The 23435-nt window shown below is 39.8% G+C and overlaps 2 protein-coding genes across 5 annotated transcripts in view; one reads left to right on the top strand and one right to left on the bottom strand.

Moving 5' to 3' along the window:
• Rfk (riboflavin kinase) overlaps nt 1-4416 on the top strand; it is a 101646-nt gene extending 97230 nt beyond the window's left edge. The window contains exon 4 of the mRNA XM_074052080.1: nt 3870-4416. Coding sequence (XP_073908181.1) covers nt 3870-3952 — 83 coding nt within the window. The 3' untranslated portion in view covers nt 3953-4416. The remainder of the gene's footprint in view (nt 1-3869) is intronic.
• Nucleotides 1-23435, bottom strand: part of Pcsk5 (proprotein convertase subtilisin/kexin type 5) — a 413349-nt gene that overhangs the window by 57993 nt on the left and 331921 nt on the right. The window lies entirely within an intron of this gene.

The following is a 23435-nucleotide window of genomic DNA, read 5'->3' as shown; positions in this document are numbered from 1 at the left end:
ATCTTACCTATAAAACGTATTGGAAGGGGAATATTTTAAGTTTGAAATGGAACTAAACATTTAAAGATATCAAGAGAAGGTGAATTGTTTTTGGTACTGGGGTTTGATACAAAAATAAAAATGAATGTGAGTTCTGTTTTTTCCACAGTGCAATGGATTATCTTGACTATCTCTCTTTGTAGGATCTCTCAGACTACACCTAAACAAATGCCCCTTTGAATTCATAGTTAGTTATGAAAGGAAACATTGTACATTTGGTTTCTTAATGCTAGAACTAGAAGGGTGGCTTTCTAATGGAGTCACTCATCTGCATGTAGGGAAGGACTTCTTCTGCACTTTGCTCTTGCTTATTTAGAGCTGACCATTTGATTCTAATAAGCTGTTCACTAGCATTTTCAGGTAGGAGAAAAGTGGAAAATGGAGCTGTGAATGAAAAGGTTTGAAAGATATGATCAGTTTCCACCTTTTCCAGCTCTCCGTCACCCTCTGAAGTTTTAGTACATACAATGGTTCCTCAGAACAAATTTTCTAGATGGGAATGACGAGTGATCATGTTCCAACAAACCACAACCTTAAATTCACCTGTCAAAAAAGATATGTACATTTATAAAAGATGAGTGAGTAGACAGTCATCAAAATTGTTTCCAAGAGTATTTAATGGCATAGAAATATTTTCATGACAGACTAAGTGAAAAGGATGATAACCCATAGCTATGTGTAGGTATCTAGTATGTATGTATACCTAGCTATACGTCTATAGACATGGCTTTGTCAAAAAACAGAAGAAAAAAGCCAAAATGTTCATCTCAGATTTCATTTGTGTGTACATTATGTATGTGTATGTTTCTATGTTTTCCTTATAAATGTGTGTCACAGAATTCATTACAACGAAAAGGTTTCTAAGAAAAGGAAGAAGCGGTCAGTGGCATGGCTCAAGTGGTTGAATGCCTGCCTTGCAAGTATAAGGTCCTGGGTTCAAATCCCAAACCACCAAAAAAAAAAAAAAAAAAAAAGAAAAGGAAGAAGCCAGGGGCAATGGCACACACCTGTAGTCCCAGCTACTTATGAGACTGAGGCAGGAACATGTCTTGAGCACAGGAGGATGGCTTGTTGCCTGTCTGGGCAATGTAGCAAGACCTCATCTAGAAAACCAAACTGAACCAAACCAAAACAACAGCAACAAAAGACATCAGAAAAGAAAGAAAATACTCAGGCTTTAAGTTCCAGGTATGATTTGGGCCACCTGTTTGGAAATGGTATCTCCTCCTCCCAAATCTCCTCTGACTAAGCTTATCCTTTGGTTATTGTATTAATTTTTTTCCCCTCTTCCTTGCCTTCTTCTATTTTTCTCATCTTTCCATTTTGTCTCTCAGCACTTCCTAGATCTACACTGCCAGGACAAGGCTGATATTCTTCCATGGGGTGTGGCTCAAACAGTGGTAGATGCTTGTACAAATTCCTCAGATAAAAATTCACTTTTAAAAGTGAATTCTTTGTTCTAATAGGACACTTGAAAAGAGGCAGAGGATGGGGAAATGGGTCTATTCTTGGCTTTGCTTCAGGCTCGCTAGCCAGACCAAGGCTGCCACTTGGGCCAAGCATGCTTACACCCTTTCCTGAGCACCTGTAGCCTGCCAGAGCAGTTTCCACCCTGCTGAGATGTTCCGCTGTTGCCTTCGAGGGCAGAGGCAGCACTAGAAGCAGCCATTACTTGAATTGTTTTGGGAGATTATTAAGCAAATTGCCAATAATGCATATTTTCCCAGAGTAAGCATGAATTTAGTTATTGGAAGACTCTGTACACATTTGCTAGAGTCACTGACATTCTTCAGTCCACCCAAGGATAATGAATTGGGTAAAAGAGTTATATACCCAAAGAGTGCAACCAATTATAAGTCTCAAATAGTACTAAGAAATAATAGTTCAAAAAGGCCTTGTACTCAGAATTGCTTCAAATAGTTAACATTCAAATACAAAATGGATCTTCTGATAGCTTTGAAAAAAGCAGATTTTTCTGGAAGGTTCAATGGTGCTAGGATACAAATTATTTGGTTTAGGGGGACTGTTGATGCTTCTCAATCATTTTGTCCTCACTGTTGTCCAAGGACAATGAATAAATATTTGAATTGGCAGTAATGCAAATGGTGCAGCTGACAGTGGGGCACAACCCCTGGAGAGACACAGAAGTAGAAGGATCTGAATTAATAATAGGAATCATTGTCTATGAATGGTGGCTAAAAGAGAGCTCAGTCCTCCATTGGACTCCAGTCTTTACCAAGTCCTCTGATTCCAACAATGCAATATCCTAATAGGCAAGCTGTTTGTGGATTTCCATGCTTCCCTAGGGCCTAGCAGGTGGATGTGATGAATGAATGCACACAGCTGATTCCTACAAGGATCTTTCCCTACAGAGTTTACATTTAGTGTGGGGGGAGGGGCAATTAAAAATTAGGTAAGTATTAGAACGCAAGAAATGTACAAATCTTTCTTCAATAAATGTATGAAACAAAATGCAGGCTCCATAAAGGTAGGTGCTCTCATTTTGTTTTTGTTTTCCTGTATCTCCAATACTTAAAACATTTTCTGCCAATGTAGTAGATTCTCCAGAAATAGGCACTAGGTGAAGGACAAAAATAGTCATAAAAAAATCTATAAATTCAAATAAAGGGTAGAGTGAGGACACTGAGATAAAGAAGCCCTCATTTTGATGGGCTAGAGGAGGAGGGTGTCTTTCAAGAAATGACATTTGAATAAAGATCAGAATCTAAACAAGATGCTGTGCAGAGGTTAAGGAAAGCTGAACCTGTTCAAGAACTGTCAAGAGGTCAGTAGGGCTAGAGATGCTGAAGAGAAAGGGAGAGAGTCAGGAGATGAGGCTAGGGTCTTGAGCAGGACCAGATTATACAGGTTCCTCCCTCCCTCCCTCCCTCCTTCCTTCCTTCTTTCCTTTCTTTCTTTCTTTCTTTCTTTCTTCTTTCTTTCTCTCTCTCTCTCTTTCTTTCTTTCTCAGTGCTGGGAATGGAACTCATGGCCTTGCACATGCTAGGCATGCACACTAACATTGAGCTATATCCCCAGTTCAAATAGGATCCTATTGAATAGGATAACAGGTTCACCTTCTAATCAAAGAGCAGTGGGGAGTTATGGGAGGGCTTTTATAAAAACAAAAATTCTAATATGATCTGATTTACCTGATAAAAACTGGCAAAGATCACTATAGTGCTGTGTGGAAACATTTATGCCTATTATATCCTGCTCAACTCAATTATAATTCCTTGGAATACACTTGAGAAAAACTTTTAAAGGAATATAAATGATTAGGGATAAATTCAGATTGTGACTGCAGTGACAAGAAACACAGATTCTAGAGACTCTAAAGAAGTAAAATCAATAATTAGATAAAGGCTGGTGGAATAGCTCAAGTAATAGAACACCTGCCTAGCAAGTGTGAGGACTAGAGTTCAAACCCCAGTACTACCAAAAGAAGAAGAAAGAGAAGGAGAAGAAAACAGGCAGACAATGAGAGGACTGTCTCAGCCAGGCTTGAGTGTGCAAATGGATGGGAAAAAGGAGCTCTCAGCTATAAAATGAATACAGGAGGAATAAACATACAGGAGGAAAACAAAAACATGAACTACAGCCCATACACTGCTTTGGATATTGCAAGGAGTGTGTGCAGATGATAAAGAAAATCCCTATCCTTTAGGAATTTGCACTCTGGTGAGAGGACAATAATTAACAAAGCTGATTAGAGAGAAACCACTGTGGGAAAGAATGGAAAAAGAAACCTCTAATTCAGTATATGACAAAATATTTGTTCAGGGCCTGAAAGAAACTGAATTCTGATTCTTCCTCTTCTCCCCACACAGGCTTTTTATCTCCATTTCTTAATGGGGAAATTGAGAAAGTAAAGAAGGTGAATATGGTTGATATATTTTCTTTACAAGTGTGAACATGGAACATTCCATCAAGTGTGTTGAAATCACCATAAGAAGAGGATTAAGGTGGAAAGAATAATGGAGGAGATGAACCAATTCGGGGTGTAATACATATATACATGGAAATGTCACAATGAAGCTCCCTGTGTAACCATCATAAACAAAAATGTCTTTTTTTTTCTTTTATTATTCATATGTGCATACAAGGCTTGGGTTATTTCTCCCCCCTATTTCTTTTTAAATGAAGGACAAGTCCTGTCCAGGAGTTGGCACTGTGGGAGGTGGGGGAAGAGCATAAGGAAAGGGTGGAGGAGGATGAATATGGTTGAAGTATTATGTAAATATATATGATAATGGAACAATGAGAGCATTGAAACTGTTCTTAAAAGAGGGGAGAAGAGGTAAAGGAGAAAGATGGAGGGGATGGATCTAACTATGATATATTGTAAGCACTTTTGTAAATGTTATGATGAACCTTGGTACAACTATTATATGTTAATAAATAAAAAAAAAGAAATTCAGAGCATTGTAATTAGTGTTGCAAGATAAAATGCAGAACTGAAAGAGGAAGCTAAGGACTACAATTTTAGCATAAGGATGAATGAAAATAAACTTACCAAGAGGAGGAGTCAGCAAAAGTTATCTTGGTCTTAGCTTTGGCAGTAGGTGGATTAAAACCAAACCAAAGAATAACTACAGTGGGAGGGAAGAGGATATAAGGAAAGGGGGTTGAAGGTTGAATATGATGGAAATATTCTGTACACATGTGTGTAAATGGGAAAATGAGACCTGTTGAAACTGTTCCAGGAATGGAGGGAGGGAAGATAAAGAAGAATGATGGAGGAGGTAAATTCAACTATGATATATTATAAGAAATTTGGTAAAAGTCTCAATGTCTCCCCAGGACAACAATAATAAAAATAAAGTATAACCCTCCCAAAAAAATAACTACAAAAATCTTGCCTGAAAATCTGCAACTTTCCTATAGGATCTCATATAAGTTTATAATCAGAATTCTTGTTATCCGTGTGTTCTGGAACATCTTTAGAAGCAAATAACTTAAAGCAGTCTCAGGTAGGTAATATTCCAAAACAACTGATCTGAGCAAATCCAAATTCTTCTAGAGAAATGTGACCTTAACCCAGACCTCAAAGTAATCTTATATGTAAAATTTCCAGGAAAATGACTATAATTTGTTGGTCTCCCCCACCTCCCCAGTACTGGGGCTCAATCCTAGGGCCTTACACTTACTAGGTGAGTGACCTACAACTGACCCGAATCCCCAGACTGATAATTTAAAAACATAAACCACACAAGGAAGTCAGTCACTATGAGAAAGAGTGAGCAGAAGTAACAGACATCAGAATCAGACCCACAGAAAGTACAGATCTTCAAGTGATCTGGTACAGAATTTAAAAATAACAAAAATATTTAATACTTTTAAAGAAGTGAGCTGGTGGCTCATACCTGTAATCCTAGCTACTTGGGGGGCTGAAATCAAGAGGATCGTGGTTCTAGGCCAACCTAGGCAAAAAAGTTTGCAAGATCCCATCTTGATGGGAAAAAAACAAAAGGCTAGGAATGGTGGTGCCACTTGTCATCCAGCAAAGATGGGTGGGAAGCATAAATAGGAGGATAGTGGTCCACTGGTTTGGGCAAAAAAGTGAGATTATTTCTCTAAGATAATAAGAGAGAAAAGGGTTGGGCTGGGGGCATGGCTCAAGAGGTAGAGCGTGACTGCCTTGCAAGCATGAAGCCCTGAGTTCAGACCCTAGTATAGTCAAAAAAATTATCTTGAAAATATAAAAGTACCTAAGTAGTTTGGAAAAGAACCAAATATAAATTCCAAAAGAGAAAGACATAAGTATTAGGATCTAAAATTCAATGGATAATTAAATAGTAGGGTAGCAATAGCAGAAAGAGAATTACTAAACTCAAAGACAAATACAAAGCTGGAAAGTTGAACTTTCAGAGACAAAAAGACAGGAGAGAGTGGTTAAGAGACATAGAAATTAGAATGAGGAAGTCTAACAAATGTCAAGTTTCCAAAAGGAGATAACTGAGAGCCAGAGAATTCCCCACAATTATTAAGGCATCAATTATAGCTCCAGGAAATCATACAAACCTGTATGTTATTATGATTATTTTTAAAATTTACATGAAGATTATCACAGTGAAATTGCAGAATAAATATGAAAACAAATAGCCATTTGCCTGTGAAGAAGGACACAGTCCATAATAAGAAAGTACTTTGAGAAAAAGACCTGAAAATTTAGTAGATGAAAGAGCATTATTTTAGAAAGACACTAAAATGGTGGCAGAAAGTTCTTTGAAATTTGATGAAACAACACAAATCTAAGAGCCAGAAGAGAAGTTAGGCACACGGCCCAGTTCAACTGTTGTGACTATATGAAACCTTTTTGTTTGTTTTGAACCCTCTGGTTCTTCTGGCAGAACCAGTATTTTCCTGTGCTACTAATAAACTTTGTAAAGATACTACAGTTGTTACCTGGTGGGGACGCAGTGAATTGATAATAATCTGTCCCAATAACAGCATATCTTACTTGTCTCTGCAACCACAGTGCCAGGTGTTAGGGTTCAGCATTAATTTGTTCCTTCTACAAATCTATTCTGAGTCCTAATACATGCTAGGGTTACAATGGTGACATACTCCTAGTATAATATGGAACTCAGGGTTTGGGTTCCAAGTAAAAAGACCTTACCCCAAGGCAAGATATGTCCAAGTAGTAATGCCTGGTACCTATGAAGGTAGGTGCATGAGTCACTACACATGTACTCAATTAGGATGAAGCCATACTGGGTTAGGATGGACCCTAACCTATATACCATGATGCATTTCCATCGAAGAAGGCCATGTGAATTCACAGACACTGAGACGCAGAAGGAAGAAGGGCAGGAGACCATGGAGACAAGCTGAAGAATGCCAAGGATTTCCAACAACCACCAGGAGTTGGAAGATGGGGGGAGGATCCCTTCAGAGCTTCCACAAGGAACCAACTTTGCAGACTCCTTTATTTTGGACTGCCACTGTCCAGAGCTATGAAAGAATACCTGTTGCTATAAATGGCTCAGTTTGTGGTGTGCTGTTAGAGCAGCCTAGGGTTTAGTAATCTGACTCGCTGGTGTTTAGGAGACTCCACTGTCCCCTGTGTCCTTGCCTTGATCTTATAAAATATTAGAAAGAGAGTTGCCAGTCCTTTCCAATGTGTCTACATCTTTTTAATGGAAAAAAAAATGACCACGAGGTCATCAGTCTTTAGTACTTCACGAGAAGGTGAATTAATGGGGCCACCTGATCTTGAACTTTCAGTCCTCTTTTCTTTATAAAGTATCCAGACTTAGGTGGTGAAAAGCTGACTAAAGCACTTGGTAATACATCCAAAGTTACACAGAAAAAACCAGATTTATGAATTTCCATTTCTATGAATTTCAAGGGATTTTTCCATCCCCTCTCTGCACTACCTCTGTTTAAGATTGCACATTTTTTTTTTTTTTTGGTAGAACTGAGGTTTGAACTCAGGGCTTTGTGCTTGTAAAGCAGGTGCTTTACTGCTTGAGCTGCACCTCCAGTCAACTTTTTTCTGGTTATTTTGGAGAGGGGGTTCCCACCAACTATTTGCCTGGGTTGGTCTTGAACCGTGATCCTCCCGATTTCAGCCTCCCACGTAGCTAGGATTATAGGCATGAGCCAGTGGTACCCAGCAAGACTGCACATTCTTGCTTAATACAAATATTCACAACCACCCTCTAAGAAAACCACATTACCACAGGCTCATGCTATTCGAGATCACCAACCCCTCTACTAGTTTGTAAAAGCCACATCATATTTTCCGCTAAAGAACGTCTGTCGAGGACACAGGCCTTGGGGTCCTTCAGCTTGGCCTGGTGCCTACAGCCTTGTGCCAACAGTTTACCCAAATCACTCAATTAAGAGCTGTCTGTCCTCCTATAGAAGGGGACTGCAGGATCTTTAGCCATTTCAGTTTTCTTTTCAAGACCTTGCCTTGAATCTCCAGTCTAGTCAGGATACCATGCCAAAGTTGAACTGCCTGGAGCAAAACAGACCACTCCTTTGGATTCTGAAATAAGTGTCCTGCGCTGCAGGAGTCAGGCTGGAGAAGCTGAAGGGACTGGGTGTGCAGTCCCACCAACATCGCATTTTTATTACTGCTCCATTCAGACAGACAAGGGAGGGTTACAGCAAGCATTTCATTTCCTGATGTCTTAGGTTCATTTCACATTCCCAGCATCCAAGGAAACTCTCCAACTAAGTATATTGTTGGAAAAGAGGAAATAAGAAAACATTCATTTATCTCCTTCGCTGCTTAAACAGAAACAACAATTGCTGATAAACAAAATTGATTTTCCAATAGACGTATTTTCTGGTCATTACTTTTGGCCCAAACTGTTAGTTTGTGTAAACAAACTAGGGTTTATGAAAACAAGTTCTATTATCTGGGAAAAAAAATCTTAGAGCCATCCTGTGTGATTTGCTTTTTTTTTTTTTTTAAAACAGTTGCTCATATTTTTAAAAAAGATATTTTGAAAGACTCTGCCTATTCATCATCAGGCATATTTTAAGGAAGTGATGTTTTCTTTTGTGTATCTTTACGTTGCTATAGCAACTGGATCACTTTCTACTCATTAATCAGGAAGCACCAGCCAGAGAATCTGTCCTTCTCCCCTAGGTTTGGAGACTTTGCCTACTGCTGTATCTTTTAAAAACTTCACAGATTTTGGGAATAGCTTTCTTAAAAAATGTTTCTCTTGATCTGAGAGTTTTGTTATGTTCAGTGTATTATTCATCATTACACATTTTCTCCTCTATGTTATTTGATGACTTCTGTGGAATACTAGCTATGTTTTGATTGCTCCTTTCTCTGTACTTCTGTGCTTTTATTTCTTACATCTATGAGAGGTTTTGCTAAGTCTCCAGAGTTGTGCAGTAAATTATATAGAAACCCTTCCACTCCCTCTTCCTTGTGGATGCTGCTATCTAGAAATGCCCTACAGTTAAAAAAGGAATTTTGTTTCCTTTAGTGTTCTTTTTAAGCTTCTCCTTCTCAAATTTGGCAGTCTTATCTCAATTTTCATTAGTAATGCTTTGACCAGCTGAAATTGTGGTGCGCAATCAGCCCAAGTCTTAATTACCTGACAGCCTGAGGACTTGGTGACCATCTCTCCCAGGGTGCATATTTACACTGTTGTGAATGCTCAGTTTGACATCAATTGCCAGATTGCCTTGAATGTCACACAGAATAGAGGAGGTGTGATCTTAGAATGCCACAAGTCCAGAAGGGGAATCCAGTTTACAGAAATGACTTGTGTGGCCAGCACAGTGTGTTGACTCACAGTAAATCAGAAGGTTGGGGCTAGCAGTTTAAGTCTGAGGTAGAATGTCTGCTTATCTGGTGTGAGGCACTGAGCTCAATCCCAGCACACACACACACACACACACACACACGCACACACAAGTACACATGCACACACATGTACACATGCGCACACACACACATGCTCTCATAAAAGTCTGATTTGCCTAATGTTTTGCGTGCAGCAATGAACTAGGGCTGAGTAGCCAGTGACTCTGCAGATCGGGATGTTCCTGTGGGCCTCAGTCCCCTCCTGGCCCACTCGACCGTGACACCTGCTGGTATCTGTACATATTTAAAAGACACTTGTTCTCATTCAATTTTCACCCTCTCCAAGCCTTACAGATACAGAAACTGAGACCCAGAAATTGAGGGACTTGATCAATGCCAAACAGCTGATTAGTAGTAGTTTAGAACTAACCGCAGTTGTGCTGGCCACTGGTCCAGAGATTCTAGCTCTCTCCAAGATCCACACTATCTCTTCTAGCGTTTCCTGAGGTAATCAGGAAATCTGTTTTATTCTGACTGTGGTTACGAACTATACAAATCCATGCCAGTGATCACCAAACAATGACTTGGTGGTGCAATGACTTTTGTCACTGTCAAAGAAAACACTCAGTGTTATTTAGAATAAGAAGAGAATTCTTCTTCAGGTTTTAAGAGACCAATCATGAGGAGGTGAGCAGGTGTATGTGCATATGTGTGGGGTGAGATAGGCAAGAAAAAGGGGAAGATTCTCTCAGCACCTTCTCCAAAAGTGGCCACTTTTCAATATCTTTCAAATGAACTATGTTGATCTGTTCTTTTTCTTTTCTTTTGGCAGTATGGGGGTTTGAACTCAGAGCTTTATACTTGCTAGGCAGGCACTCTACCACTTGAGCCACTCTGCCAGCCCTGTAATATGCTAATCTGAAAGTCAGGAATTATGAGCAAGATGAAAGAAAGCTAGAAACAGCACTATGAATGCAAAGCTGGTTTATCTACAGAAGGAAGTGAAGGATTGGAAACAATCTTGTGTTACTTGTTGTTGCATCAATTAATGGAACACATCCTTGTCTCTGGCACAAATCTCTCTACCCTTCTAGGCCTCTGTTAGACTATTATGGTGGAAGGTGGGACCATGAGCACATGTGTGCACCTCTGTGTGTGTGTGTGTGTGTGTGTTTGCCCCTGTGTATGCCATGTAGCCACAACCATGTATGTGGGCTTTGTGAGAGTGGTCAATGCATTACTGAACAAAAGAGGTGATCCTTTTCAGTATTTGAGAGCCCTTTCTCCCTGTATCTAGTCCCAAAAAGTACAAAAATTCATAAATAAATCCCAGTAAATAAAAAGTTGGCCATAAATGAAAACTCAGGCTGTGATAATACTTAATGTAAATGATTCACGGTGAAGCAAAACCCCTGTAATAATGAAAATAAAAGCTTAGCACCTGCCAGTGAAGCAGGCCACCACTGAGATATTATGTCTAGCTGGGCTGGGAGACTCTGCATTAGTGCCTGTAATGGCCTTGACACAGGAGCTTTGTGATACCAGAGAAAAGATTCAGGAACACTACAAAGCCAGGCTCCTCATCCTAATGAACCTCATGTGACCACTCCAATAGCGTTCCACCGACACTTGGGTCTGAAGACAAGAGGGATTTCCCAGTGTGATTAAGTCTACACAATAGCACATAAAGTGGACAGCGGGATAACAGTTACCTGCCAAAACTGAGGAAAGCTTTGCCCCACCACGAAATGCCTTAAATTGACTGATTATCTAGCATATGATTCCTGTGGATAATTGCTGGTCATCTCTGCCCTTCGTTTCAAGTTTTATGGGCCTGATTGTTATGTGAAAGCTCCTCTATTTTCCTTCTCTATGGCATGGGAACACACCAGGAACAGTTTCCAGGGCTCTCTTAGAATGAGAGCTCCATTTTATAAGACTGGCCATTTTGCTGACTGCTGAGATGTCTCTTTCAGACACTAGAGATTCTGTCTCCAAGGCCATTGTTCTTCCTGGCATTTCACAACCCTCTGGGGGCTTTCATTCATATCGGCAGGTGATAAGCTATTTTCAAGCCATGGGTAATCATAGTAATTCCACATTTTTTCTTATTAGCACTTCTGAATGGGGAAGGTCTGCAGAAGTTATGCCGCCTCTTTTCTGTCTAGCCTGGGCTTCTGTGCTCTTGATAGGCCATGTTGCTAGTCCAAAGGGATTCAATGAAAGAGCATCTCCCGGTTCTTCTAATGGTCAAAAATTACATTGGATGAGAATGCTTGGCATTTCTTTCTTTGCTTTGAGAGAAGTCACTGGTAGGAAAGCTATTGTTACTTTCATTCCTGGTTCTGGAGACACTATTGAATGACAGAGGGGTGTGAGGCTGCCTGAGTTCTCTCTTGGTGATGAGGCCATTTTCCAAAGCATCGGTACATTTTAGGGATCTCCAGTGTCTTTTAAGATGAAGGGGGACAGTGACAGAGAGAGTGGGGCAAGCTTGACCGCAGAAGGCTCTCATATTTTGGTGTGTGAATAGAAGGGAACAGGATTCAGTTTCTATAAAAATACCACCACAAACACCAATGTTCTTTACCAATGCAATTACAGGACTTAATTTGCAATGGGTATTAAATGGGCACACATTTAGAAACATTTGGAGACACCTGTGATTTACCCAAGCCATCACAGTCCCTCCTTCAGGCCTGGTATTGCCAGTTAAGTCTACGTGTAGTTAAGTCCACACAATTATTTTTACAATAGATTATTTATTCTTCTCACAGTTTTGCTGGCAGCTTTGCCATCTTTTCAAGAAATATACTTAGCCTACTGGATGAGTACTTCTAAGTGTCATGCTAACATTACAGTGCCTGAGAACTATGTTGTCTAAAACTAGCGGATTACTTGAAAATTGTACTTTCTTTGTACAGGGCTTACATCTAATGCACAGAAGGAGAAGTTTCAAGAAATTTTCCATTGTTAATTTTGAAAGCTATCTTTCAAAAGTCTGAAAAAGAGGTAGACGTGATGAAATTGGTATGAGATGGAATTATAATTCAGAAGAAAAATGTGGGAGATAAATGGACCCTGAGTGCTAAAAGTTTCTCTTTTTGATCAAATACACAAAAAAAGATGAAAGCAAAGCTGTGTTGGCTAAGGGGTACTGTATGGTGGGAAGGGGAAAGGGCCTCACAGAACAAATATGGCAGACCACTGATCCAGTGTAGCCCTCTGTTCTCCCGGATCAGGATGTGAGGTCCTCTGACTAGAGTAAAGTGACTTGCCTAAGGTAAGCTCTGAGACTAGAGTTTGGCTCTTACACTTTCCACAAAATCCCTTTCAAACTATTTACCACAGATTCTCTTCTCAGGACTCTGTTCTTTATGTGTTCAAAATTTATGGATTGAGCACTTAATGTTAGTAAGCGCGATTCAGTATGCAGGTAATACAGCAGTAAATATAAGAGATTAATATTCCCTGCCTTGTTGGAAGTTACATTGTAAATGAGGGGAGAAATACAGTATATGAATTTAAAAAGTCAATAAAAATTAAATATCAAATAATTACACATGATCTGCAAGAATTAAAATAAGATGGTTGATGTGTGTGTTAGTGTGTGTGTGTGTATGTGTAGGCAGAGAAGTGGGAGATGGATTGGGTGCTCCAGGGAATTCTCTTAGGAGGTGACATTAGAAAGAATCAGTCAGGGCTGGCAGAGTGGCTCAAGTGATAGAACCCCTGCCTGGCCAGCCAGTGTGAGGTCCTGAGTTCAAATCCTAGTAACTCCAAAAAAACCAGAAGGAGTCAGCCACATTAATTTCTTGAGAAGAGCATCTCAGATGGAGGTAACAGTTAGTGCAGAGCCCTGGGACAAGAAGGAGTTGTAGGTGATCAAGATCAGGGCCCTCCTGGGCAACTGGAGAGTGGGGGTGAGAAAAGAGGGTGACTTCTACTGAGGTTGGAGATGTGTACGAGGCTAAAGTGAACAAGACCATCTTGTGTAAAGCACATAGCTGTTGACTGCCAAGCATTCCCTACTAGTTCTAGCTAGTTCTAGGCTGAACCAGACATAGAATTCCTAAGGAAAGCGTCACTGTGTTCTTGGCAGAGCAAAAGCCTGGCGCTCCAGCAGACAAGGTGTTTGTTGATTGTGCAGGGCTCTGAAGCTTTCCTCAATTACTTGTTGGATTTCCAAGTGGCCTATCCCATTGATGCACATTTGAGCACATAACCTGACAGTTGGACAATAGCTTTGGGTGTCTGCCATTAACCATGCTCTGACTGATTTCATGGTTCTAATTTGCATTTCAATATTCAAGGGTGCAATTACTACATCCAGTCCCAAGAATAATTGACATATTCTATCTTTAAGATCTCCATAGGTCATGCCTCTCATTTGTAAAAGTTTTCAGTGCTCCTTTGCTGAGCACATAAAACAAATTTACTTCTGAACTGAGACCTTGTATGCCAAATTTTTATAGCCTTAAATATAGTATTTTATCACTACTATAAATGGTTCTTGACTCACCTTTCACAAACCCTTTAGTGCTGAAGGCAAGAGGCTTCCTTAATTCACTCATTTCAATTCATATAAGATTTCTAACTTGAAGCCAGGTCATTTGGATAATATTTCAAACATTCGGGCTGCATTTCTGTTAATCATAATAAATCTGAAATTTTACAATTGGTTTGGGCAGCTATCAGGATAGTATTAGACTTTCCAATAAGCACTGCTTCAAAACAACTTCCTTTCTCTTTTAAGACTCACCAAAACTGACCCAAAGGCTCGATGTCATCACCCAAATATTGGGGTCTTGGTAATCAAGAGTCTATATTTTTATATTGATTTATTTTTCTAGAGGAACATTTAGGTTTCTAGCAATTATTTGAGGGCATAAAATTTCATCATGATGATAAATCAAGCTGTCAGCTCTTTCTGGCTCAAATTAGAGGTTAGAGAGATTGGGAAATTTTTCTATTTTAGTAGTTTACCACTTGCATCGTCAGGTTATACTTGTTACCCCTGTGGTTACTTGTGTCCTTGCCTCTGTTCTTGCCCTGGTGACCTGATTGAATGGGGACTATTCTGCCGTTGTTCTCATGGGCCTCTCTGACCTTAGAGTTGTGAAACAAGGAGCCAAGAGCATAGCCTTCTATCATTGTGGTTTTTTTCTATAAAATACCTGAGGTCATCAAAGGAGGAATGATTTATTTTTACTCATGGTTTCAGAGGTTTAGGTCCATGGTCACCTGGCCCCACTGCTTTGGGCCTGCGGCCAGGCAGAACCTCACGGTGGGGAGTATGTGGCAAAGCAAAGGTGATCACCTCCTGGAAGCCAAGAAGCAATAAGAGAGAGAGGAGGGGGCTGGGGCCCCAGTATTCCCTTCAAGGGCATGACCTAATTTCCTTCCACTACAGCCCACCTCCTAAAGATCCCACCATCTCCCAACTGCATTATTAGCTAGGGACAAAACTTTCAACACACGAACTTTTGAGGGATATTTAAGATTCAAATTATAACACCTGGGTTACCTGCCTGGCTCACACTTGTGTTACCTAATAGTGGATTGTTTATAGCTACTCAGAACACACCATTTTTATGGATAGGATTTGGAAAAAATTAAAGTGGCCTGTATAAATGGCCATATGCACAGCTAGGAGGAAAAAGGTTTGATTAACCAGTAACATCATCAGTATGAACATGATGTTTGAAGAGGTCAGCATGGATACTCCTTGTGTTCTAATGCTTCAACTCTGAGTCATTGACCATGGGTGGCAAGTGAGGCCTGACTCTGTCTGGATCTTGCCCCTGAGCCCACTACTTTCTTCAGCTTGCTGTTCTGATTGGTCCTTGTTCTGCTTCTGCTGCCCTGGGCTGGCCTACTGTGTTGCAAGCTGAACTGAAGGCTGTTGGGGGTGCTCTAGCCAAGGTTTCCCTGGTACAAGTTGCAGGAAGACTTTGTGGAAAGAATGAATCTGGACTCCAACCAAATTACCCTCCTGTGGACTTTTGGAAGGCTGCATTGTCAGGCTCTAGAGGGGCAGAGGTAAATTTCCTGACACTCATGGTTGGCCCAACTCTCAGTTGGAGAGTAGCCTGTTGAGCAGGCGGTATCAATGTGCAGATGCTCTTGCCTCGCCCATACTCAGCTTCTCCCTACTCTGGTGTCTGCTCTGTGACTTCAATCAATTCTTTTTCTCCTCAACCAGTGGAGCCTGAAGCTCTTGCTACCATCTGGTAGAGGACTATGAAACGGCAGTTTGGCAGTGGCATAGGGAGATGGAGAGTTGGGAGGTGAAATGAGGACAGCTAACAACGGGCACAGATGCCACAGATATTTATTGAGGGCCTACCCACTGTCAGGCACTGTGCCACATAACCATGGCACACAAGATAGGTGTGTGTCCTCAGATAGACCAACAGGCTTCTTGATGATGATAGATAGGATAAGAAAGAAGGAGGGTGGGAATGGAGAGAAAGCAAATAAAATTTTATTTTGATAATAATAATTGAGCTTCTTGGTTCTTCTCTTTTAAAGAACTCAAGATATAATCATCTTTCTAGTTTTCATTACAATCTCGAGGGCCCTACTAGGAGGTAAAAGGAGGCAACTTAACGTGATGCTTTCTTTTATAAAACAGAATAGAATTATTATACTATAAACACATGGATGTGAATGCAAAGATGAGACCTGTTGAAACTATTCCAGTAACGGGGGGAGAGGGGACAAAGGAGAATGATGGAAGGGGTAAATTCAAGTATGATATATCTGATATATTATAAGAACTTTTATACAGCAGAACAATAAAATAAAAAAATAGTAAATGGGATTTTCATTATGGTAGGGGAGAGATGGAATGAACTGACACTGAGATTTCTGATACCATTTTCCAAAATCCTGTAAAACCAAGTAGGACCTAGCCATCTGAAGTTCTTGTCACTACTTCTGGTCTCCCTGTTATTTTTATTTAAGGTTGATAGATAAATCTAGGGTCTTGGTGGCCTAAGAAATTCAGAAAAATGGAACATATTTTACTATAAGGAGGTAATTTGGTAATGGCTTTCCCCCTTATTCTTAATCACACAAAAACCACATTCTTATTAAGTTCTAGATATTTCTGTAAAGGTGAAATCCATTTCTCCAACCAACCCTTCTAGTCACTGGAAGTTTAATGTCACAGACTCCACATTGCTTGCAGGAATGGCAGAAAGTCTTCTGAAGCCCTTTTCCCTGTGTGTTCGACTCAACCACACTTGATGCTTTTGTTTAACTAGCTTCATTTTGGATATACTTGGCACCAATCTCTTTCTGCAAGCCTACGTGATCCAGACAGACTTGGCTCACAGCTCGATTTCGCAGGTCAGTTACACAACAAGTAGGAGGAACTTTGATTATACCCAGCTCTGGGGGAAACTAGCGTAATAACATGAAGAGCCAAGATGATGAGCTAATTGTTCTAGAATTGAGCTTAGGCTATCTAGCCAATATGTCCTCTCTCCCATAACCATAAGAATGTGAACTTGAATATAGGAGAAGTAGCAAGGAAGTGTTAGGAGACACAACTAAGGAACATAAGAATGTAGCCAGGAATTAAACAAATGTAGCAGGTCAACCTTTCTGCAACTTTTATTTATGTTCTTTAGGAAAATGGTGGATGAATGCAGTCTATTTGGAAAAAGGACAAATATTTGGATGGTCTGTAGTTTTGGACAGACAGTCCTAAGTTTGAATTTGGCTGTAACACTTGTTAGCTGTGTAACTTTGGGCAAATTACATAATCTCCCTGGCATTGGCTTTCTGATCTATGAAATGAAAGTTAGGGTTTTGAACAGTGAGGGTTACATTGAGAAGTACAGGTCATGTTTGTGATGTGTCTACCTAGCAGGGAATGAACACCTATTAGCTGTAATTATTATGATATAGTACCTTTGCCTCTGCTTCCATCTTCCACAAAATTACTGAAATATGATGTTGAAATTATGTTTATATATCCATCATGATTAGCAATTTTCAATTATGTACATTAGAACCACTCTGTGTGTGTGTGTGTGTGTGTGTGTGTGTTTTAAGCACTGATGCCTGAAACCTCACTCCAGAACAATCAAAACAGAAGCATTGGCAGTGCCTTCTGTGCAGCATTTAGTCTCCCCAGGTGATTCTAATGTCTGTCTAAGGCTGGGAGCCACTGCTTGTAACATCTACACGTCAGCCCCTTGAGAGCACAAACCAAGCTTTATTCATCTTTATGTCCCCATGCCTAGCTGGATAAATGCTCGGTAAAAATTTATTGACCCTTCCTCAAAAACTGAGAGAAAGCTGTCCAGCTCCCAAGACTTGTCTAATATGGCTGATACATTTTTTGGGCAATAGACCAAGGTAAGAAATAGCATCACTTGCTACTCTCACAATGGGGATTAGACACTCAGAAGTGAAGAAGGGTCAAGTTCTTTATGCTGCCAGCCTACCCACTGGCCACATGGCATTGGTCATTGGTCCTCCTCTTGAGTCACCAGTTGTTAAGGTCGGAGAAATGGGATAGCAGAATACTTTGGAAATATGTATAAATTTAAAAACATAAATTATAAAAATTTAAAAACAAAACAATGATTCTTTCAAGAATTCCTTTGACCCCTTTTCCAAGGGGTCAAGGCAAGTAACGGGCAAGGTCGGAGGGGCAGAGAGAGAAGCCATGTAGTGGCTGAGTGGTCCTACATTTGGGACTGCAGTTATCCCTCTGTATCTTGGAAGATTTTTTCCAGAACCCTCTTTGCATACCAAAATCTGTCGATGTTCAAATCTCTTACATAAAGTAGCATAGTACTTGCCTAAAGCCTGGGCAATCCCCTCATCATTTATATCATCTCCAGATTACTTATGATACCTTACGCAACTTAAATGCTTCATAGAAGGGTGTTATAGTATACGTTTTAGGAAATAATAATAAGGAAAAAAGTCTGGCTTTTAGTACAGTACTGATTCATAGTTGGTTAAATCCATGGGTACAGAACCCATAGATATGAAGGGCTGTCTGTATTTCATGTACGAAATGTGACTAGAGAGCTTAAGATACACCAGTAACAGCTCCAGTCACTGCCATCGTGAGATCGTCACCACTACTCACAGTGATTAGTTTCTCTCTCTGTTGTAGACACCTGATCAGGCCGTACCTCCCAGCTCCAGTCACTGCCATCGTGAGATCGTCACCACTACTCACAGTGATCAGTTTCTCTCTCTGTTGTAGACACCTGATCAGACCGTACCTCCCATTCTTTGGAATGATCATGTGACTTGCTTTTGCCAAAAATATGTGAGCAGGAGGCACAAGTGCCACATCCTGGAGAAACCACCTGTGTATGGCCTGCCTCTGCTGTGACAAGCTAGTGGCTGCTCTATCATCTGGTCCTGGCCTGAAGACTGTGCAGAGCAGAGTTCTCAGCTAATTTACAATGAAGTGCAACATAAGGGAAATAAACCTTTGGGGCTTGGAGTCATTGAGACTTGGAGGTTGTCCGTTATTAGAGCACAGTCCTGCTCATCCTCTCACATATGTACAACAATGAGCTTTGAAGAAAACTACTCCCTCTGCAACGTCAGAGTGAACATGGTTATGCACAAAATTGCTCCAAACTGACTGTTTCTGAACTACTCTGTCATCTTCCATGTATAGAAAACTGGACCAGTTTCAACACTTCTCTAATCTTTAGTTTCCCTGCAAATGGTTGGATTGTGTATATGAAAACACACTGTCCAAATTAAAGGTTTAGCTAAATGATGATGCTTGATAAATATTAGGTTATAAAGTCTTATTACTTGTGGAATAAACTGAACAAACGATGGGAAGGCAGAGCACACAAAAGCATGCCATAAATATTTGCTAGATGAGTTAATGAAGAAAGCTAGGGTGAAGTAGGGGCAAAGAAACAGCAAAACAGCTGCAAAGCCTTTCAACATTGTGCTCACCTTTGAAAAGGTTTTATATCTTTTTAACCCTAAATGAGGTATCATTTAGAGAATGAAGAGAAGGCGGCACTGGTTAATGAAAAATAAAAATAGTCAGCTTATGTTTTTCAAAGACAGTGTTGTCTAATGGAGCTTGTCTCTTTCTCTTCTACAGCCAACTGGTGATAGTGAATTTATATTCTAGTCCTTACCCTAAAGCTGGCTCTGTGTTTTTTGTTTTTGCTGTTTTTTAAAGGCATCTCGAATGTCCCTTCCTCATCATTACTGGAGATTTAGTGTCGGTGACCACCTGGGTCATGCACTAATTCTGGCTAGACAATGGTTGCTGCACAGGGTCCAGAGAGAAGGAGCTGTATAAATGCTGAGCCTCAATTTTACAAGCAACAAATTCCTTCCAATTTAAAGGAAACACTGTGCTAGTATAAATTTTATTCTGCAATGCCTTTGGTCTGGAAGGTGCCAAACTTGTTTGACATTGTTCTTGTTCCCTTGAAAATTTGTGGAAAGGGTCCAATGGTAGATCTGAATAAACACGAAATAAACAGTGACCTGTGGCTGCAATGTTTGATTTGAAGATCCTGCATTTCCGTTCTACTCGAAAAGTATGTCTCAGAGGTATCCCATACTTCTCTTCTATGAACTGGAGCCTCACTTCTTAGAGAGAGAGAGAGAGAGTGATAATAAAATGAGGCTGGCCTTCTACTTCTAGATCTGAAACTTGAATTTAATGTTGGGTATTGTAAAGAGAGAGAATGTCATTGTCAATTACATATTTTCTCAGACAGCAAAAGATTCCCTTGTGGAGGGAAGTGAAACTGAGGGAGGAAAAGGGTGGGAAGAAGCCAAAGCTAACTGAAAACATGCTCTCTAGTTTCTCAGTCTTGCTGCTGTGGGAATCTCTTCCATCTGCTCTGTCCTACCTCAGAACCTTACTCAGAACCTTCCAGATGTAGGCTCTAAGACTGACAGCTTTGAGCTGTGACACCAAACTAATTTGCATGACTGTTATGAACAGTTTCACTTTCACTGTTTGACCCCTAAACTTGGTTATGTCTCTGGGTACAAAACTGATACCTCTAACCTTGCTCTTTTTGCTCCAAATTCCTTTGGCTATTTGGGGTCTTTTGGGCTTCACAATGAATTTTGGTATTGTTTTTTCTATTTCTGTGAAGAATGTCATTGGATTCTGTGAAGGATGTATAGATTACTTTTAGTAGCATAGCCAATTTCACAATATTGATTCTGCTGATCATCAACATGGGAGATCTTTCCATCGTCTAGCATCTTCTTCAATTTCTTTCTTCCATGTTTTATAGTTTTCATTATAGAGGTCTTTCACTTCCTTTTTTAAAAATTTATTCCTAGGTATTTTTGAGGCTATTGTGAATGGGATTTTTTTCCTGATTTCTTTCTCAGCCTGTTCATTGTTGGTATATAGAAAAGCTACAGGTTTTTGTATATTGCATATACAAATTGTAAATATTTATATTTTGTATCTGCTATTTTGCTGAAAGTGTTTATGAGACCCAAGAGTTTTATGGGGAGTTTTTAAAGATCTTTTAGGTATAAGTAATTTAGAATTCATCTGTATGAAAGATTTGCTTCCTCTTCCTTATTTACTCGTTCAGCCATTTATTTGTATCTGCTCATGAATATTAATAATATAATTTGAGTTATAATCTGATATTTTATTTACATTGTAGCTCAAATTTTTTTGGTGGGGTTGTTTAGTGAGATTTTTATTTGGGGGGTTGTTTAGTGAGTAGCCTTATTAATCTTTTTTTTTTTTTCTGCTATAAGCAAATTTCATTCCTTTTTCTTCTTTTTTTTCTTTATATGTGCATACAATGTTTGGGTAATTTCTTCCCCCTTCCCCCTGCCTCCTCCCTTACCCCCCTGCCCCCTTCTTCTACCCTCCTACCCCCTCGCTACCAGGCAGAAACTATTTTCCCATTATCTCTAATTTTGTTGAAGAGAGAGTATAAGCAATAATAGGAAGGACCAAGGGTTTTTGCTAGTTGAGATAAGGATAGCTATACAGGGAGTTGACTCACATTAATTTCCTGTGCATGTTTGTTATTTTCTAGGTTAATTCTTCTTGATCTAACCTTTTCTCTAGTTCCTGGTCCCCTTCTCCTATTGGCCTCAGTTGCTTTTAAGGTATCTGCTTTAGTTTTTTTGCACTGAGGACAACAAATACTATCTAGGTTTTTGGGTGTCTTACCTATCTTCATACCTCCCAAGTGTGCTCTCACTTTATCATGTGATTGAAGTCCAATCCCCTTGTTGTGTTTGCCCTTGATCTAATGTCCGCATATGAGGGAGAACATATGATTTTTGGTCTTTTGGGCCAGGCTAACCTCACTCAGAATTATATTCTCCAGTTCCATCCATTTACTTGCAAATGATAACATTTCATTCTTCATGGCTGCATAAAATTCCATTGTGTACAAGTACCACATTTTCTTGATCCATTCGTCAGTGGTGGGGCATCTTGGCTGTTTCCATAACTTGGCTATTGTGAATAGTGCCGCAATAAACATGGGTGTGCAGGTGCCTCTGGAGTAACCTGTGTCACAGTCTTTTGGGTATATCCCCAAGAGTGGTATTGCTGGATCATATGGTAGATCTATGTTTAGATTTTTAAGAAGCCTCCAAATTTTTTTCCAGAGTGGTTGTACTAGTTTACATTCCCACCAGCAGTGTCATTGTAGCTCAAATTATTCCAACTGTAGCCACTAGGAACTCTTTCAGTTGACTTCGCTGTCCATTGGACATACCGTCATGATTGTGGGTTTAGTGTGTGTGTGTCCTTGTACATGCTAGGCAAGCACTTTATCACTTGAGCTATGCCCCCAGTTCTTTTGCTTTTATTTCATTTTTGAGATAGGGCCTTACTGCTATCTTTGCCTCACGTTTGGTATTCTCGTGCCTCTGTTTCTGGAGTAGTTGGGATTACAAGTATGGACTACCATGCCTGGCAGGGGTTTTTCTTTTTGTTTTTGAATAATTTATTACTTTCTGTCATTACAAGATATTCAGATTTATCTTGTATATTTCCTCCACAATACACAAATCAGCCAATTCTTCAAAGAGGCTTGATAGGTTTTCTTGGAAAATGGTTTTAGAAAACAAGATTTAGAGACTAGATGTGCTTACGGCAGCCAGGGTGTGTTTAGACCTCAAATGAGAACATGAAGTGTTTTTAAAAAACTTTTTTTAAAAGTTTCAAATTGGCAGAAAACTTAAATAACAGCACAATGAACAGCTAAAATCATGTGGTTTATCTGGATTCCATTTTCCTCTGGGTTATTTGAAAATTAGTTGTACACATCATGCCAGCTCCTCCCTAGGCACCTCCTCCTGTATCGCTTGCCTTGCCACCCAGAGGGCCTGCTCCTAGTAACCACTGCATAAGTTCAGCAACAGTATCCAATTAAAAAAAATGCATTTCCAGTTGGCCCCAAAGTATATTTTAAAACTGAAAAATCTAGGTTCAAATCAATATTTATGCATTTTCCTGGTGGTTTTATTTCCTTATTCTCTGATTTAGACTTTTTATTTTTTTCCATAATGATGAGTTTCCTTGAATAAGACTACAGGCCAGTTGTCAACCCACACTTTGGATTTATTTTATGATTATCTTCAGGCTAAATAAGGTTCTCTCAGTCTCATCTTTATTGACATGCTGAACTAGGTGATTCTTCAGTGAGGATTGTCTTCTTATGCATTATCGAGCAGCATTCTGCCCTACCCCTGCTCATTTTCTTTTGTTTTTCTGAAACAGGGCCTCTCTACATAGTCCAGGCTGGTCTCAAACTTGCTATATAATAGAGACTGTCCTCAAACTCATGACCCTCCTTTAGCAGCATTCTTATTATAATCTTTTTTTTTTTGCAGTAATGGGATTTGAACTCAGAACCTCACGCTTGCTAGGCAGGCACTCAACCGCTTGAGTCACTCTGCCAGTTTAGCAGCATTCTTGATCTCTATCAATAAATGCTACTAACAACCTTCTAGTCAGGATAATCAAAAATGACTCCAAATGCTGACAATTGTCCCATGGTGACACAGTTACCTCCAGGTGAAAATTATTGGACTAGACACTTTTATCAAGGATACTAGGTGAAATTATCCAGTATTGCGTCAGGAGATA

Source organism: Castor canadensis, chromosome 13 (genome assembly GCF_047511655.1).
Source record: "Castor canadensis chromosome 13, mCasCan1.hap1v2, whole genome shotgun sequence".
Taxonomy (NCBI): Eukaryota; Metazoa; Chordata; class Mammalia; order Rodentia; family Castoridae; genus Castor; species Castor canadensis.
Note: the sequence above shows the minus strand (reverse complement) of the source record. Positions and strands in the feature narration are given on the sequence as shown.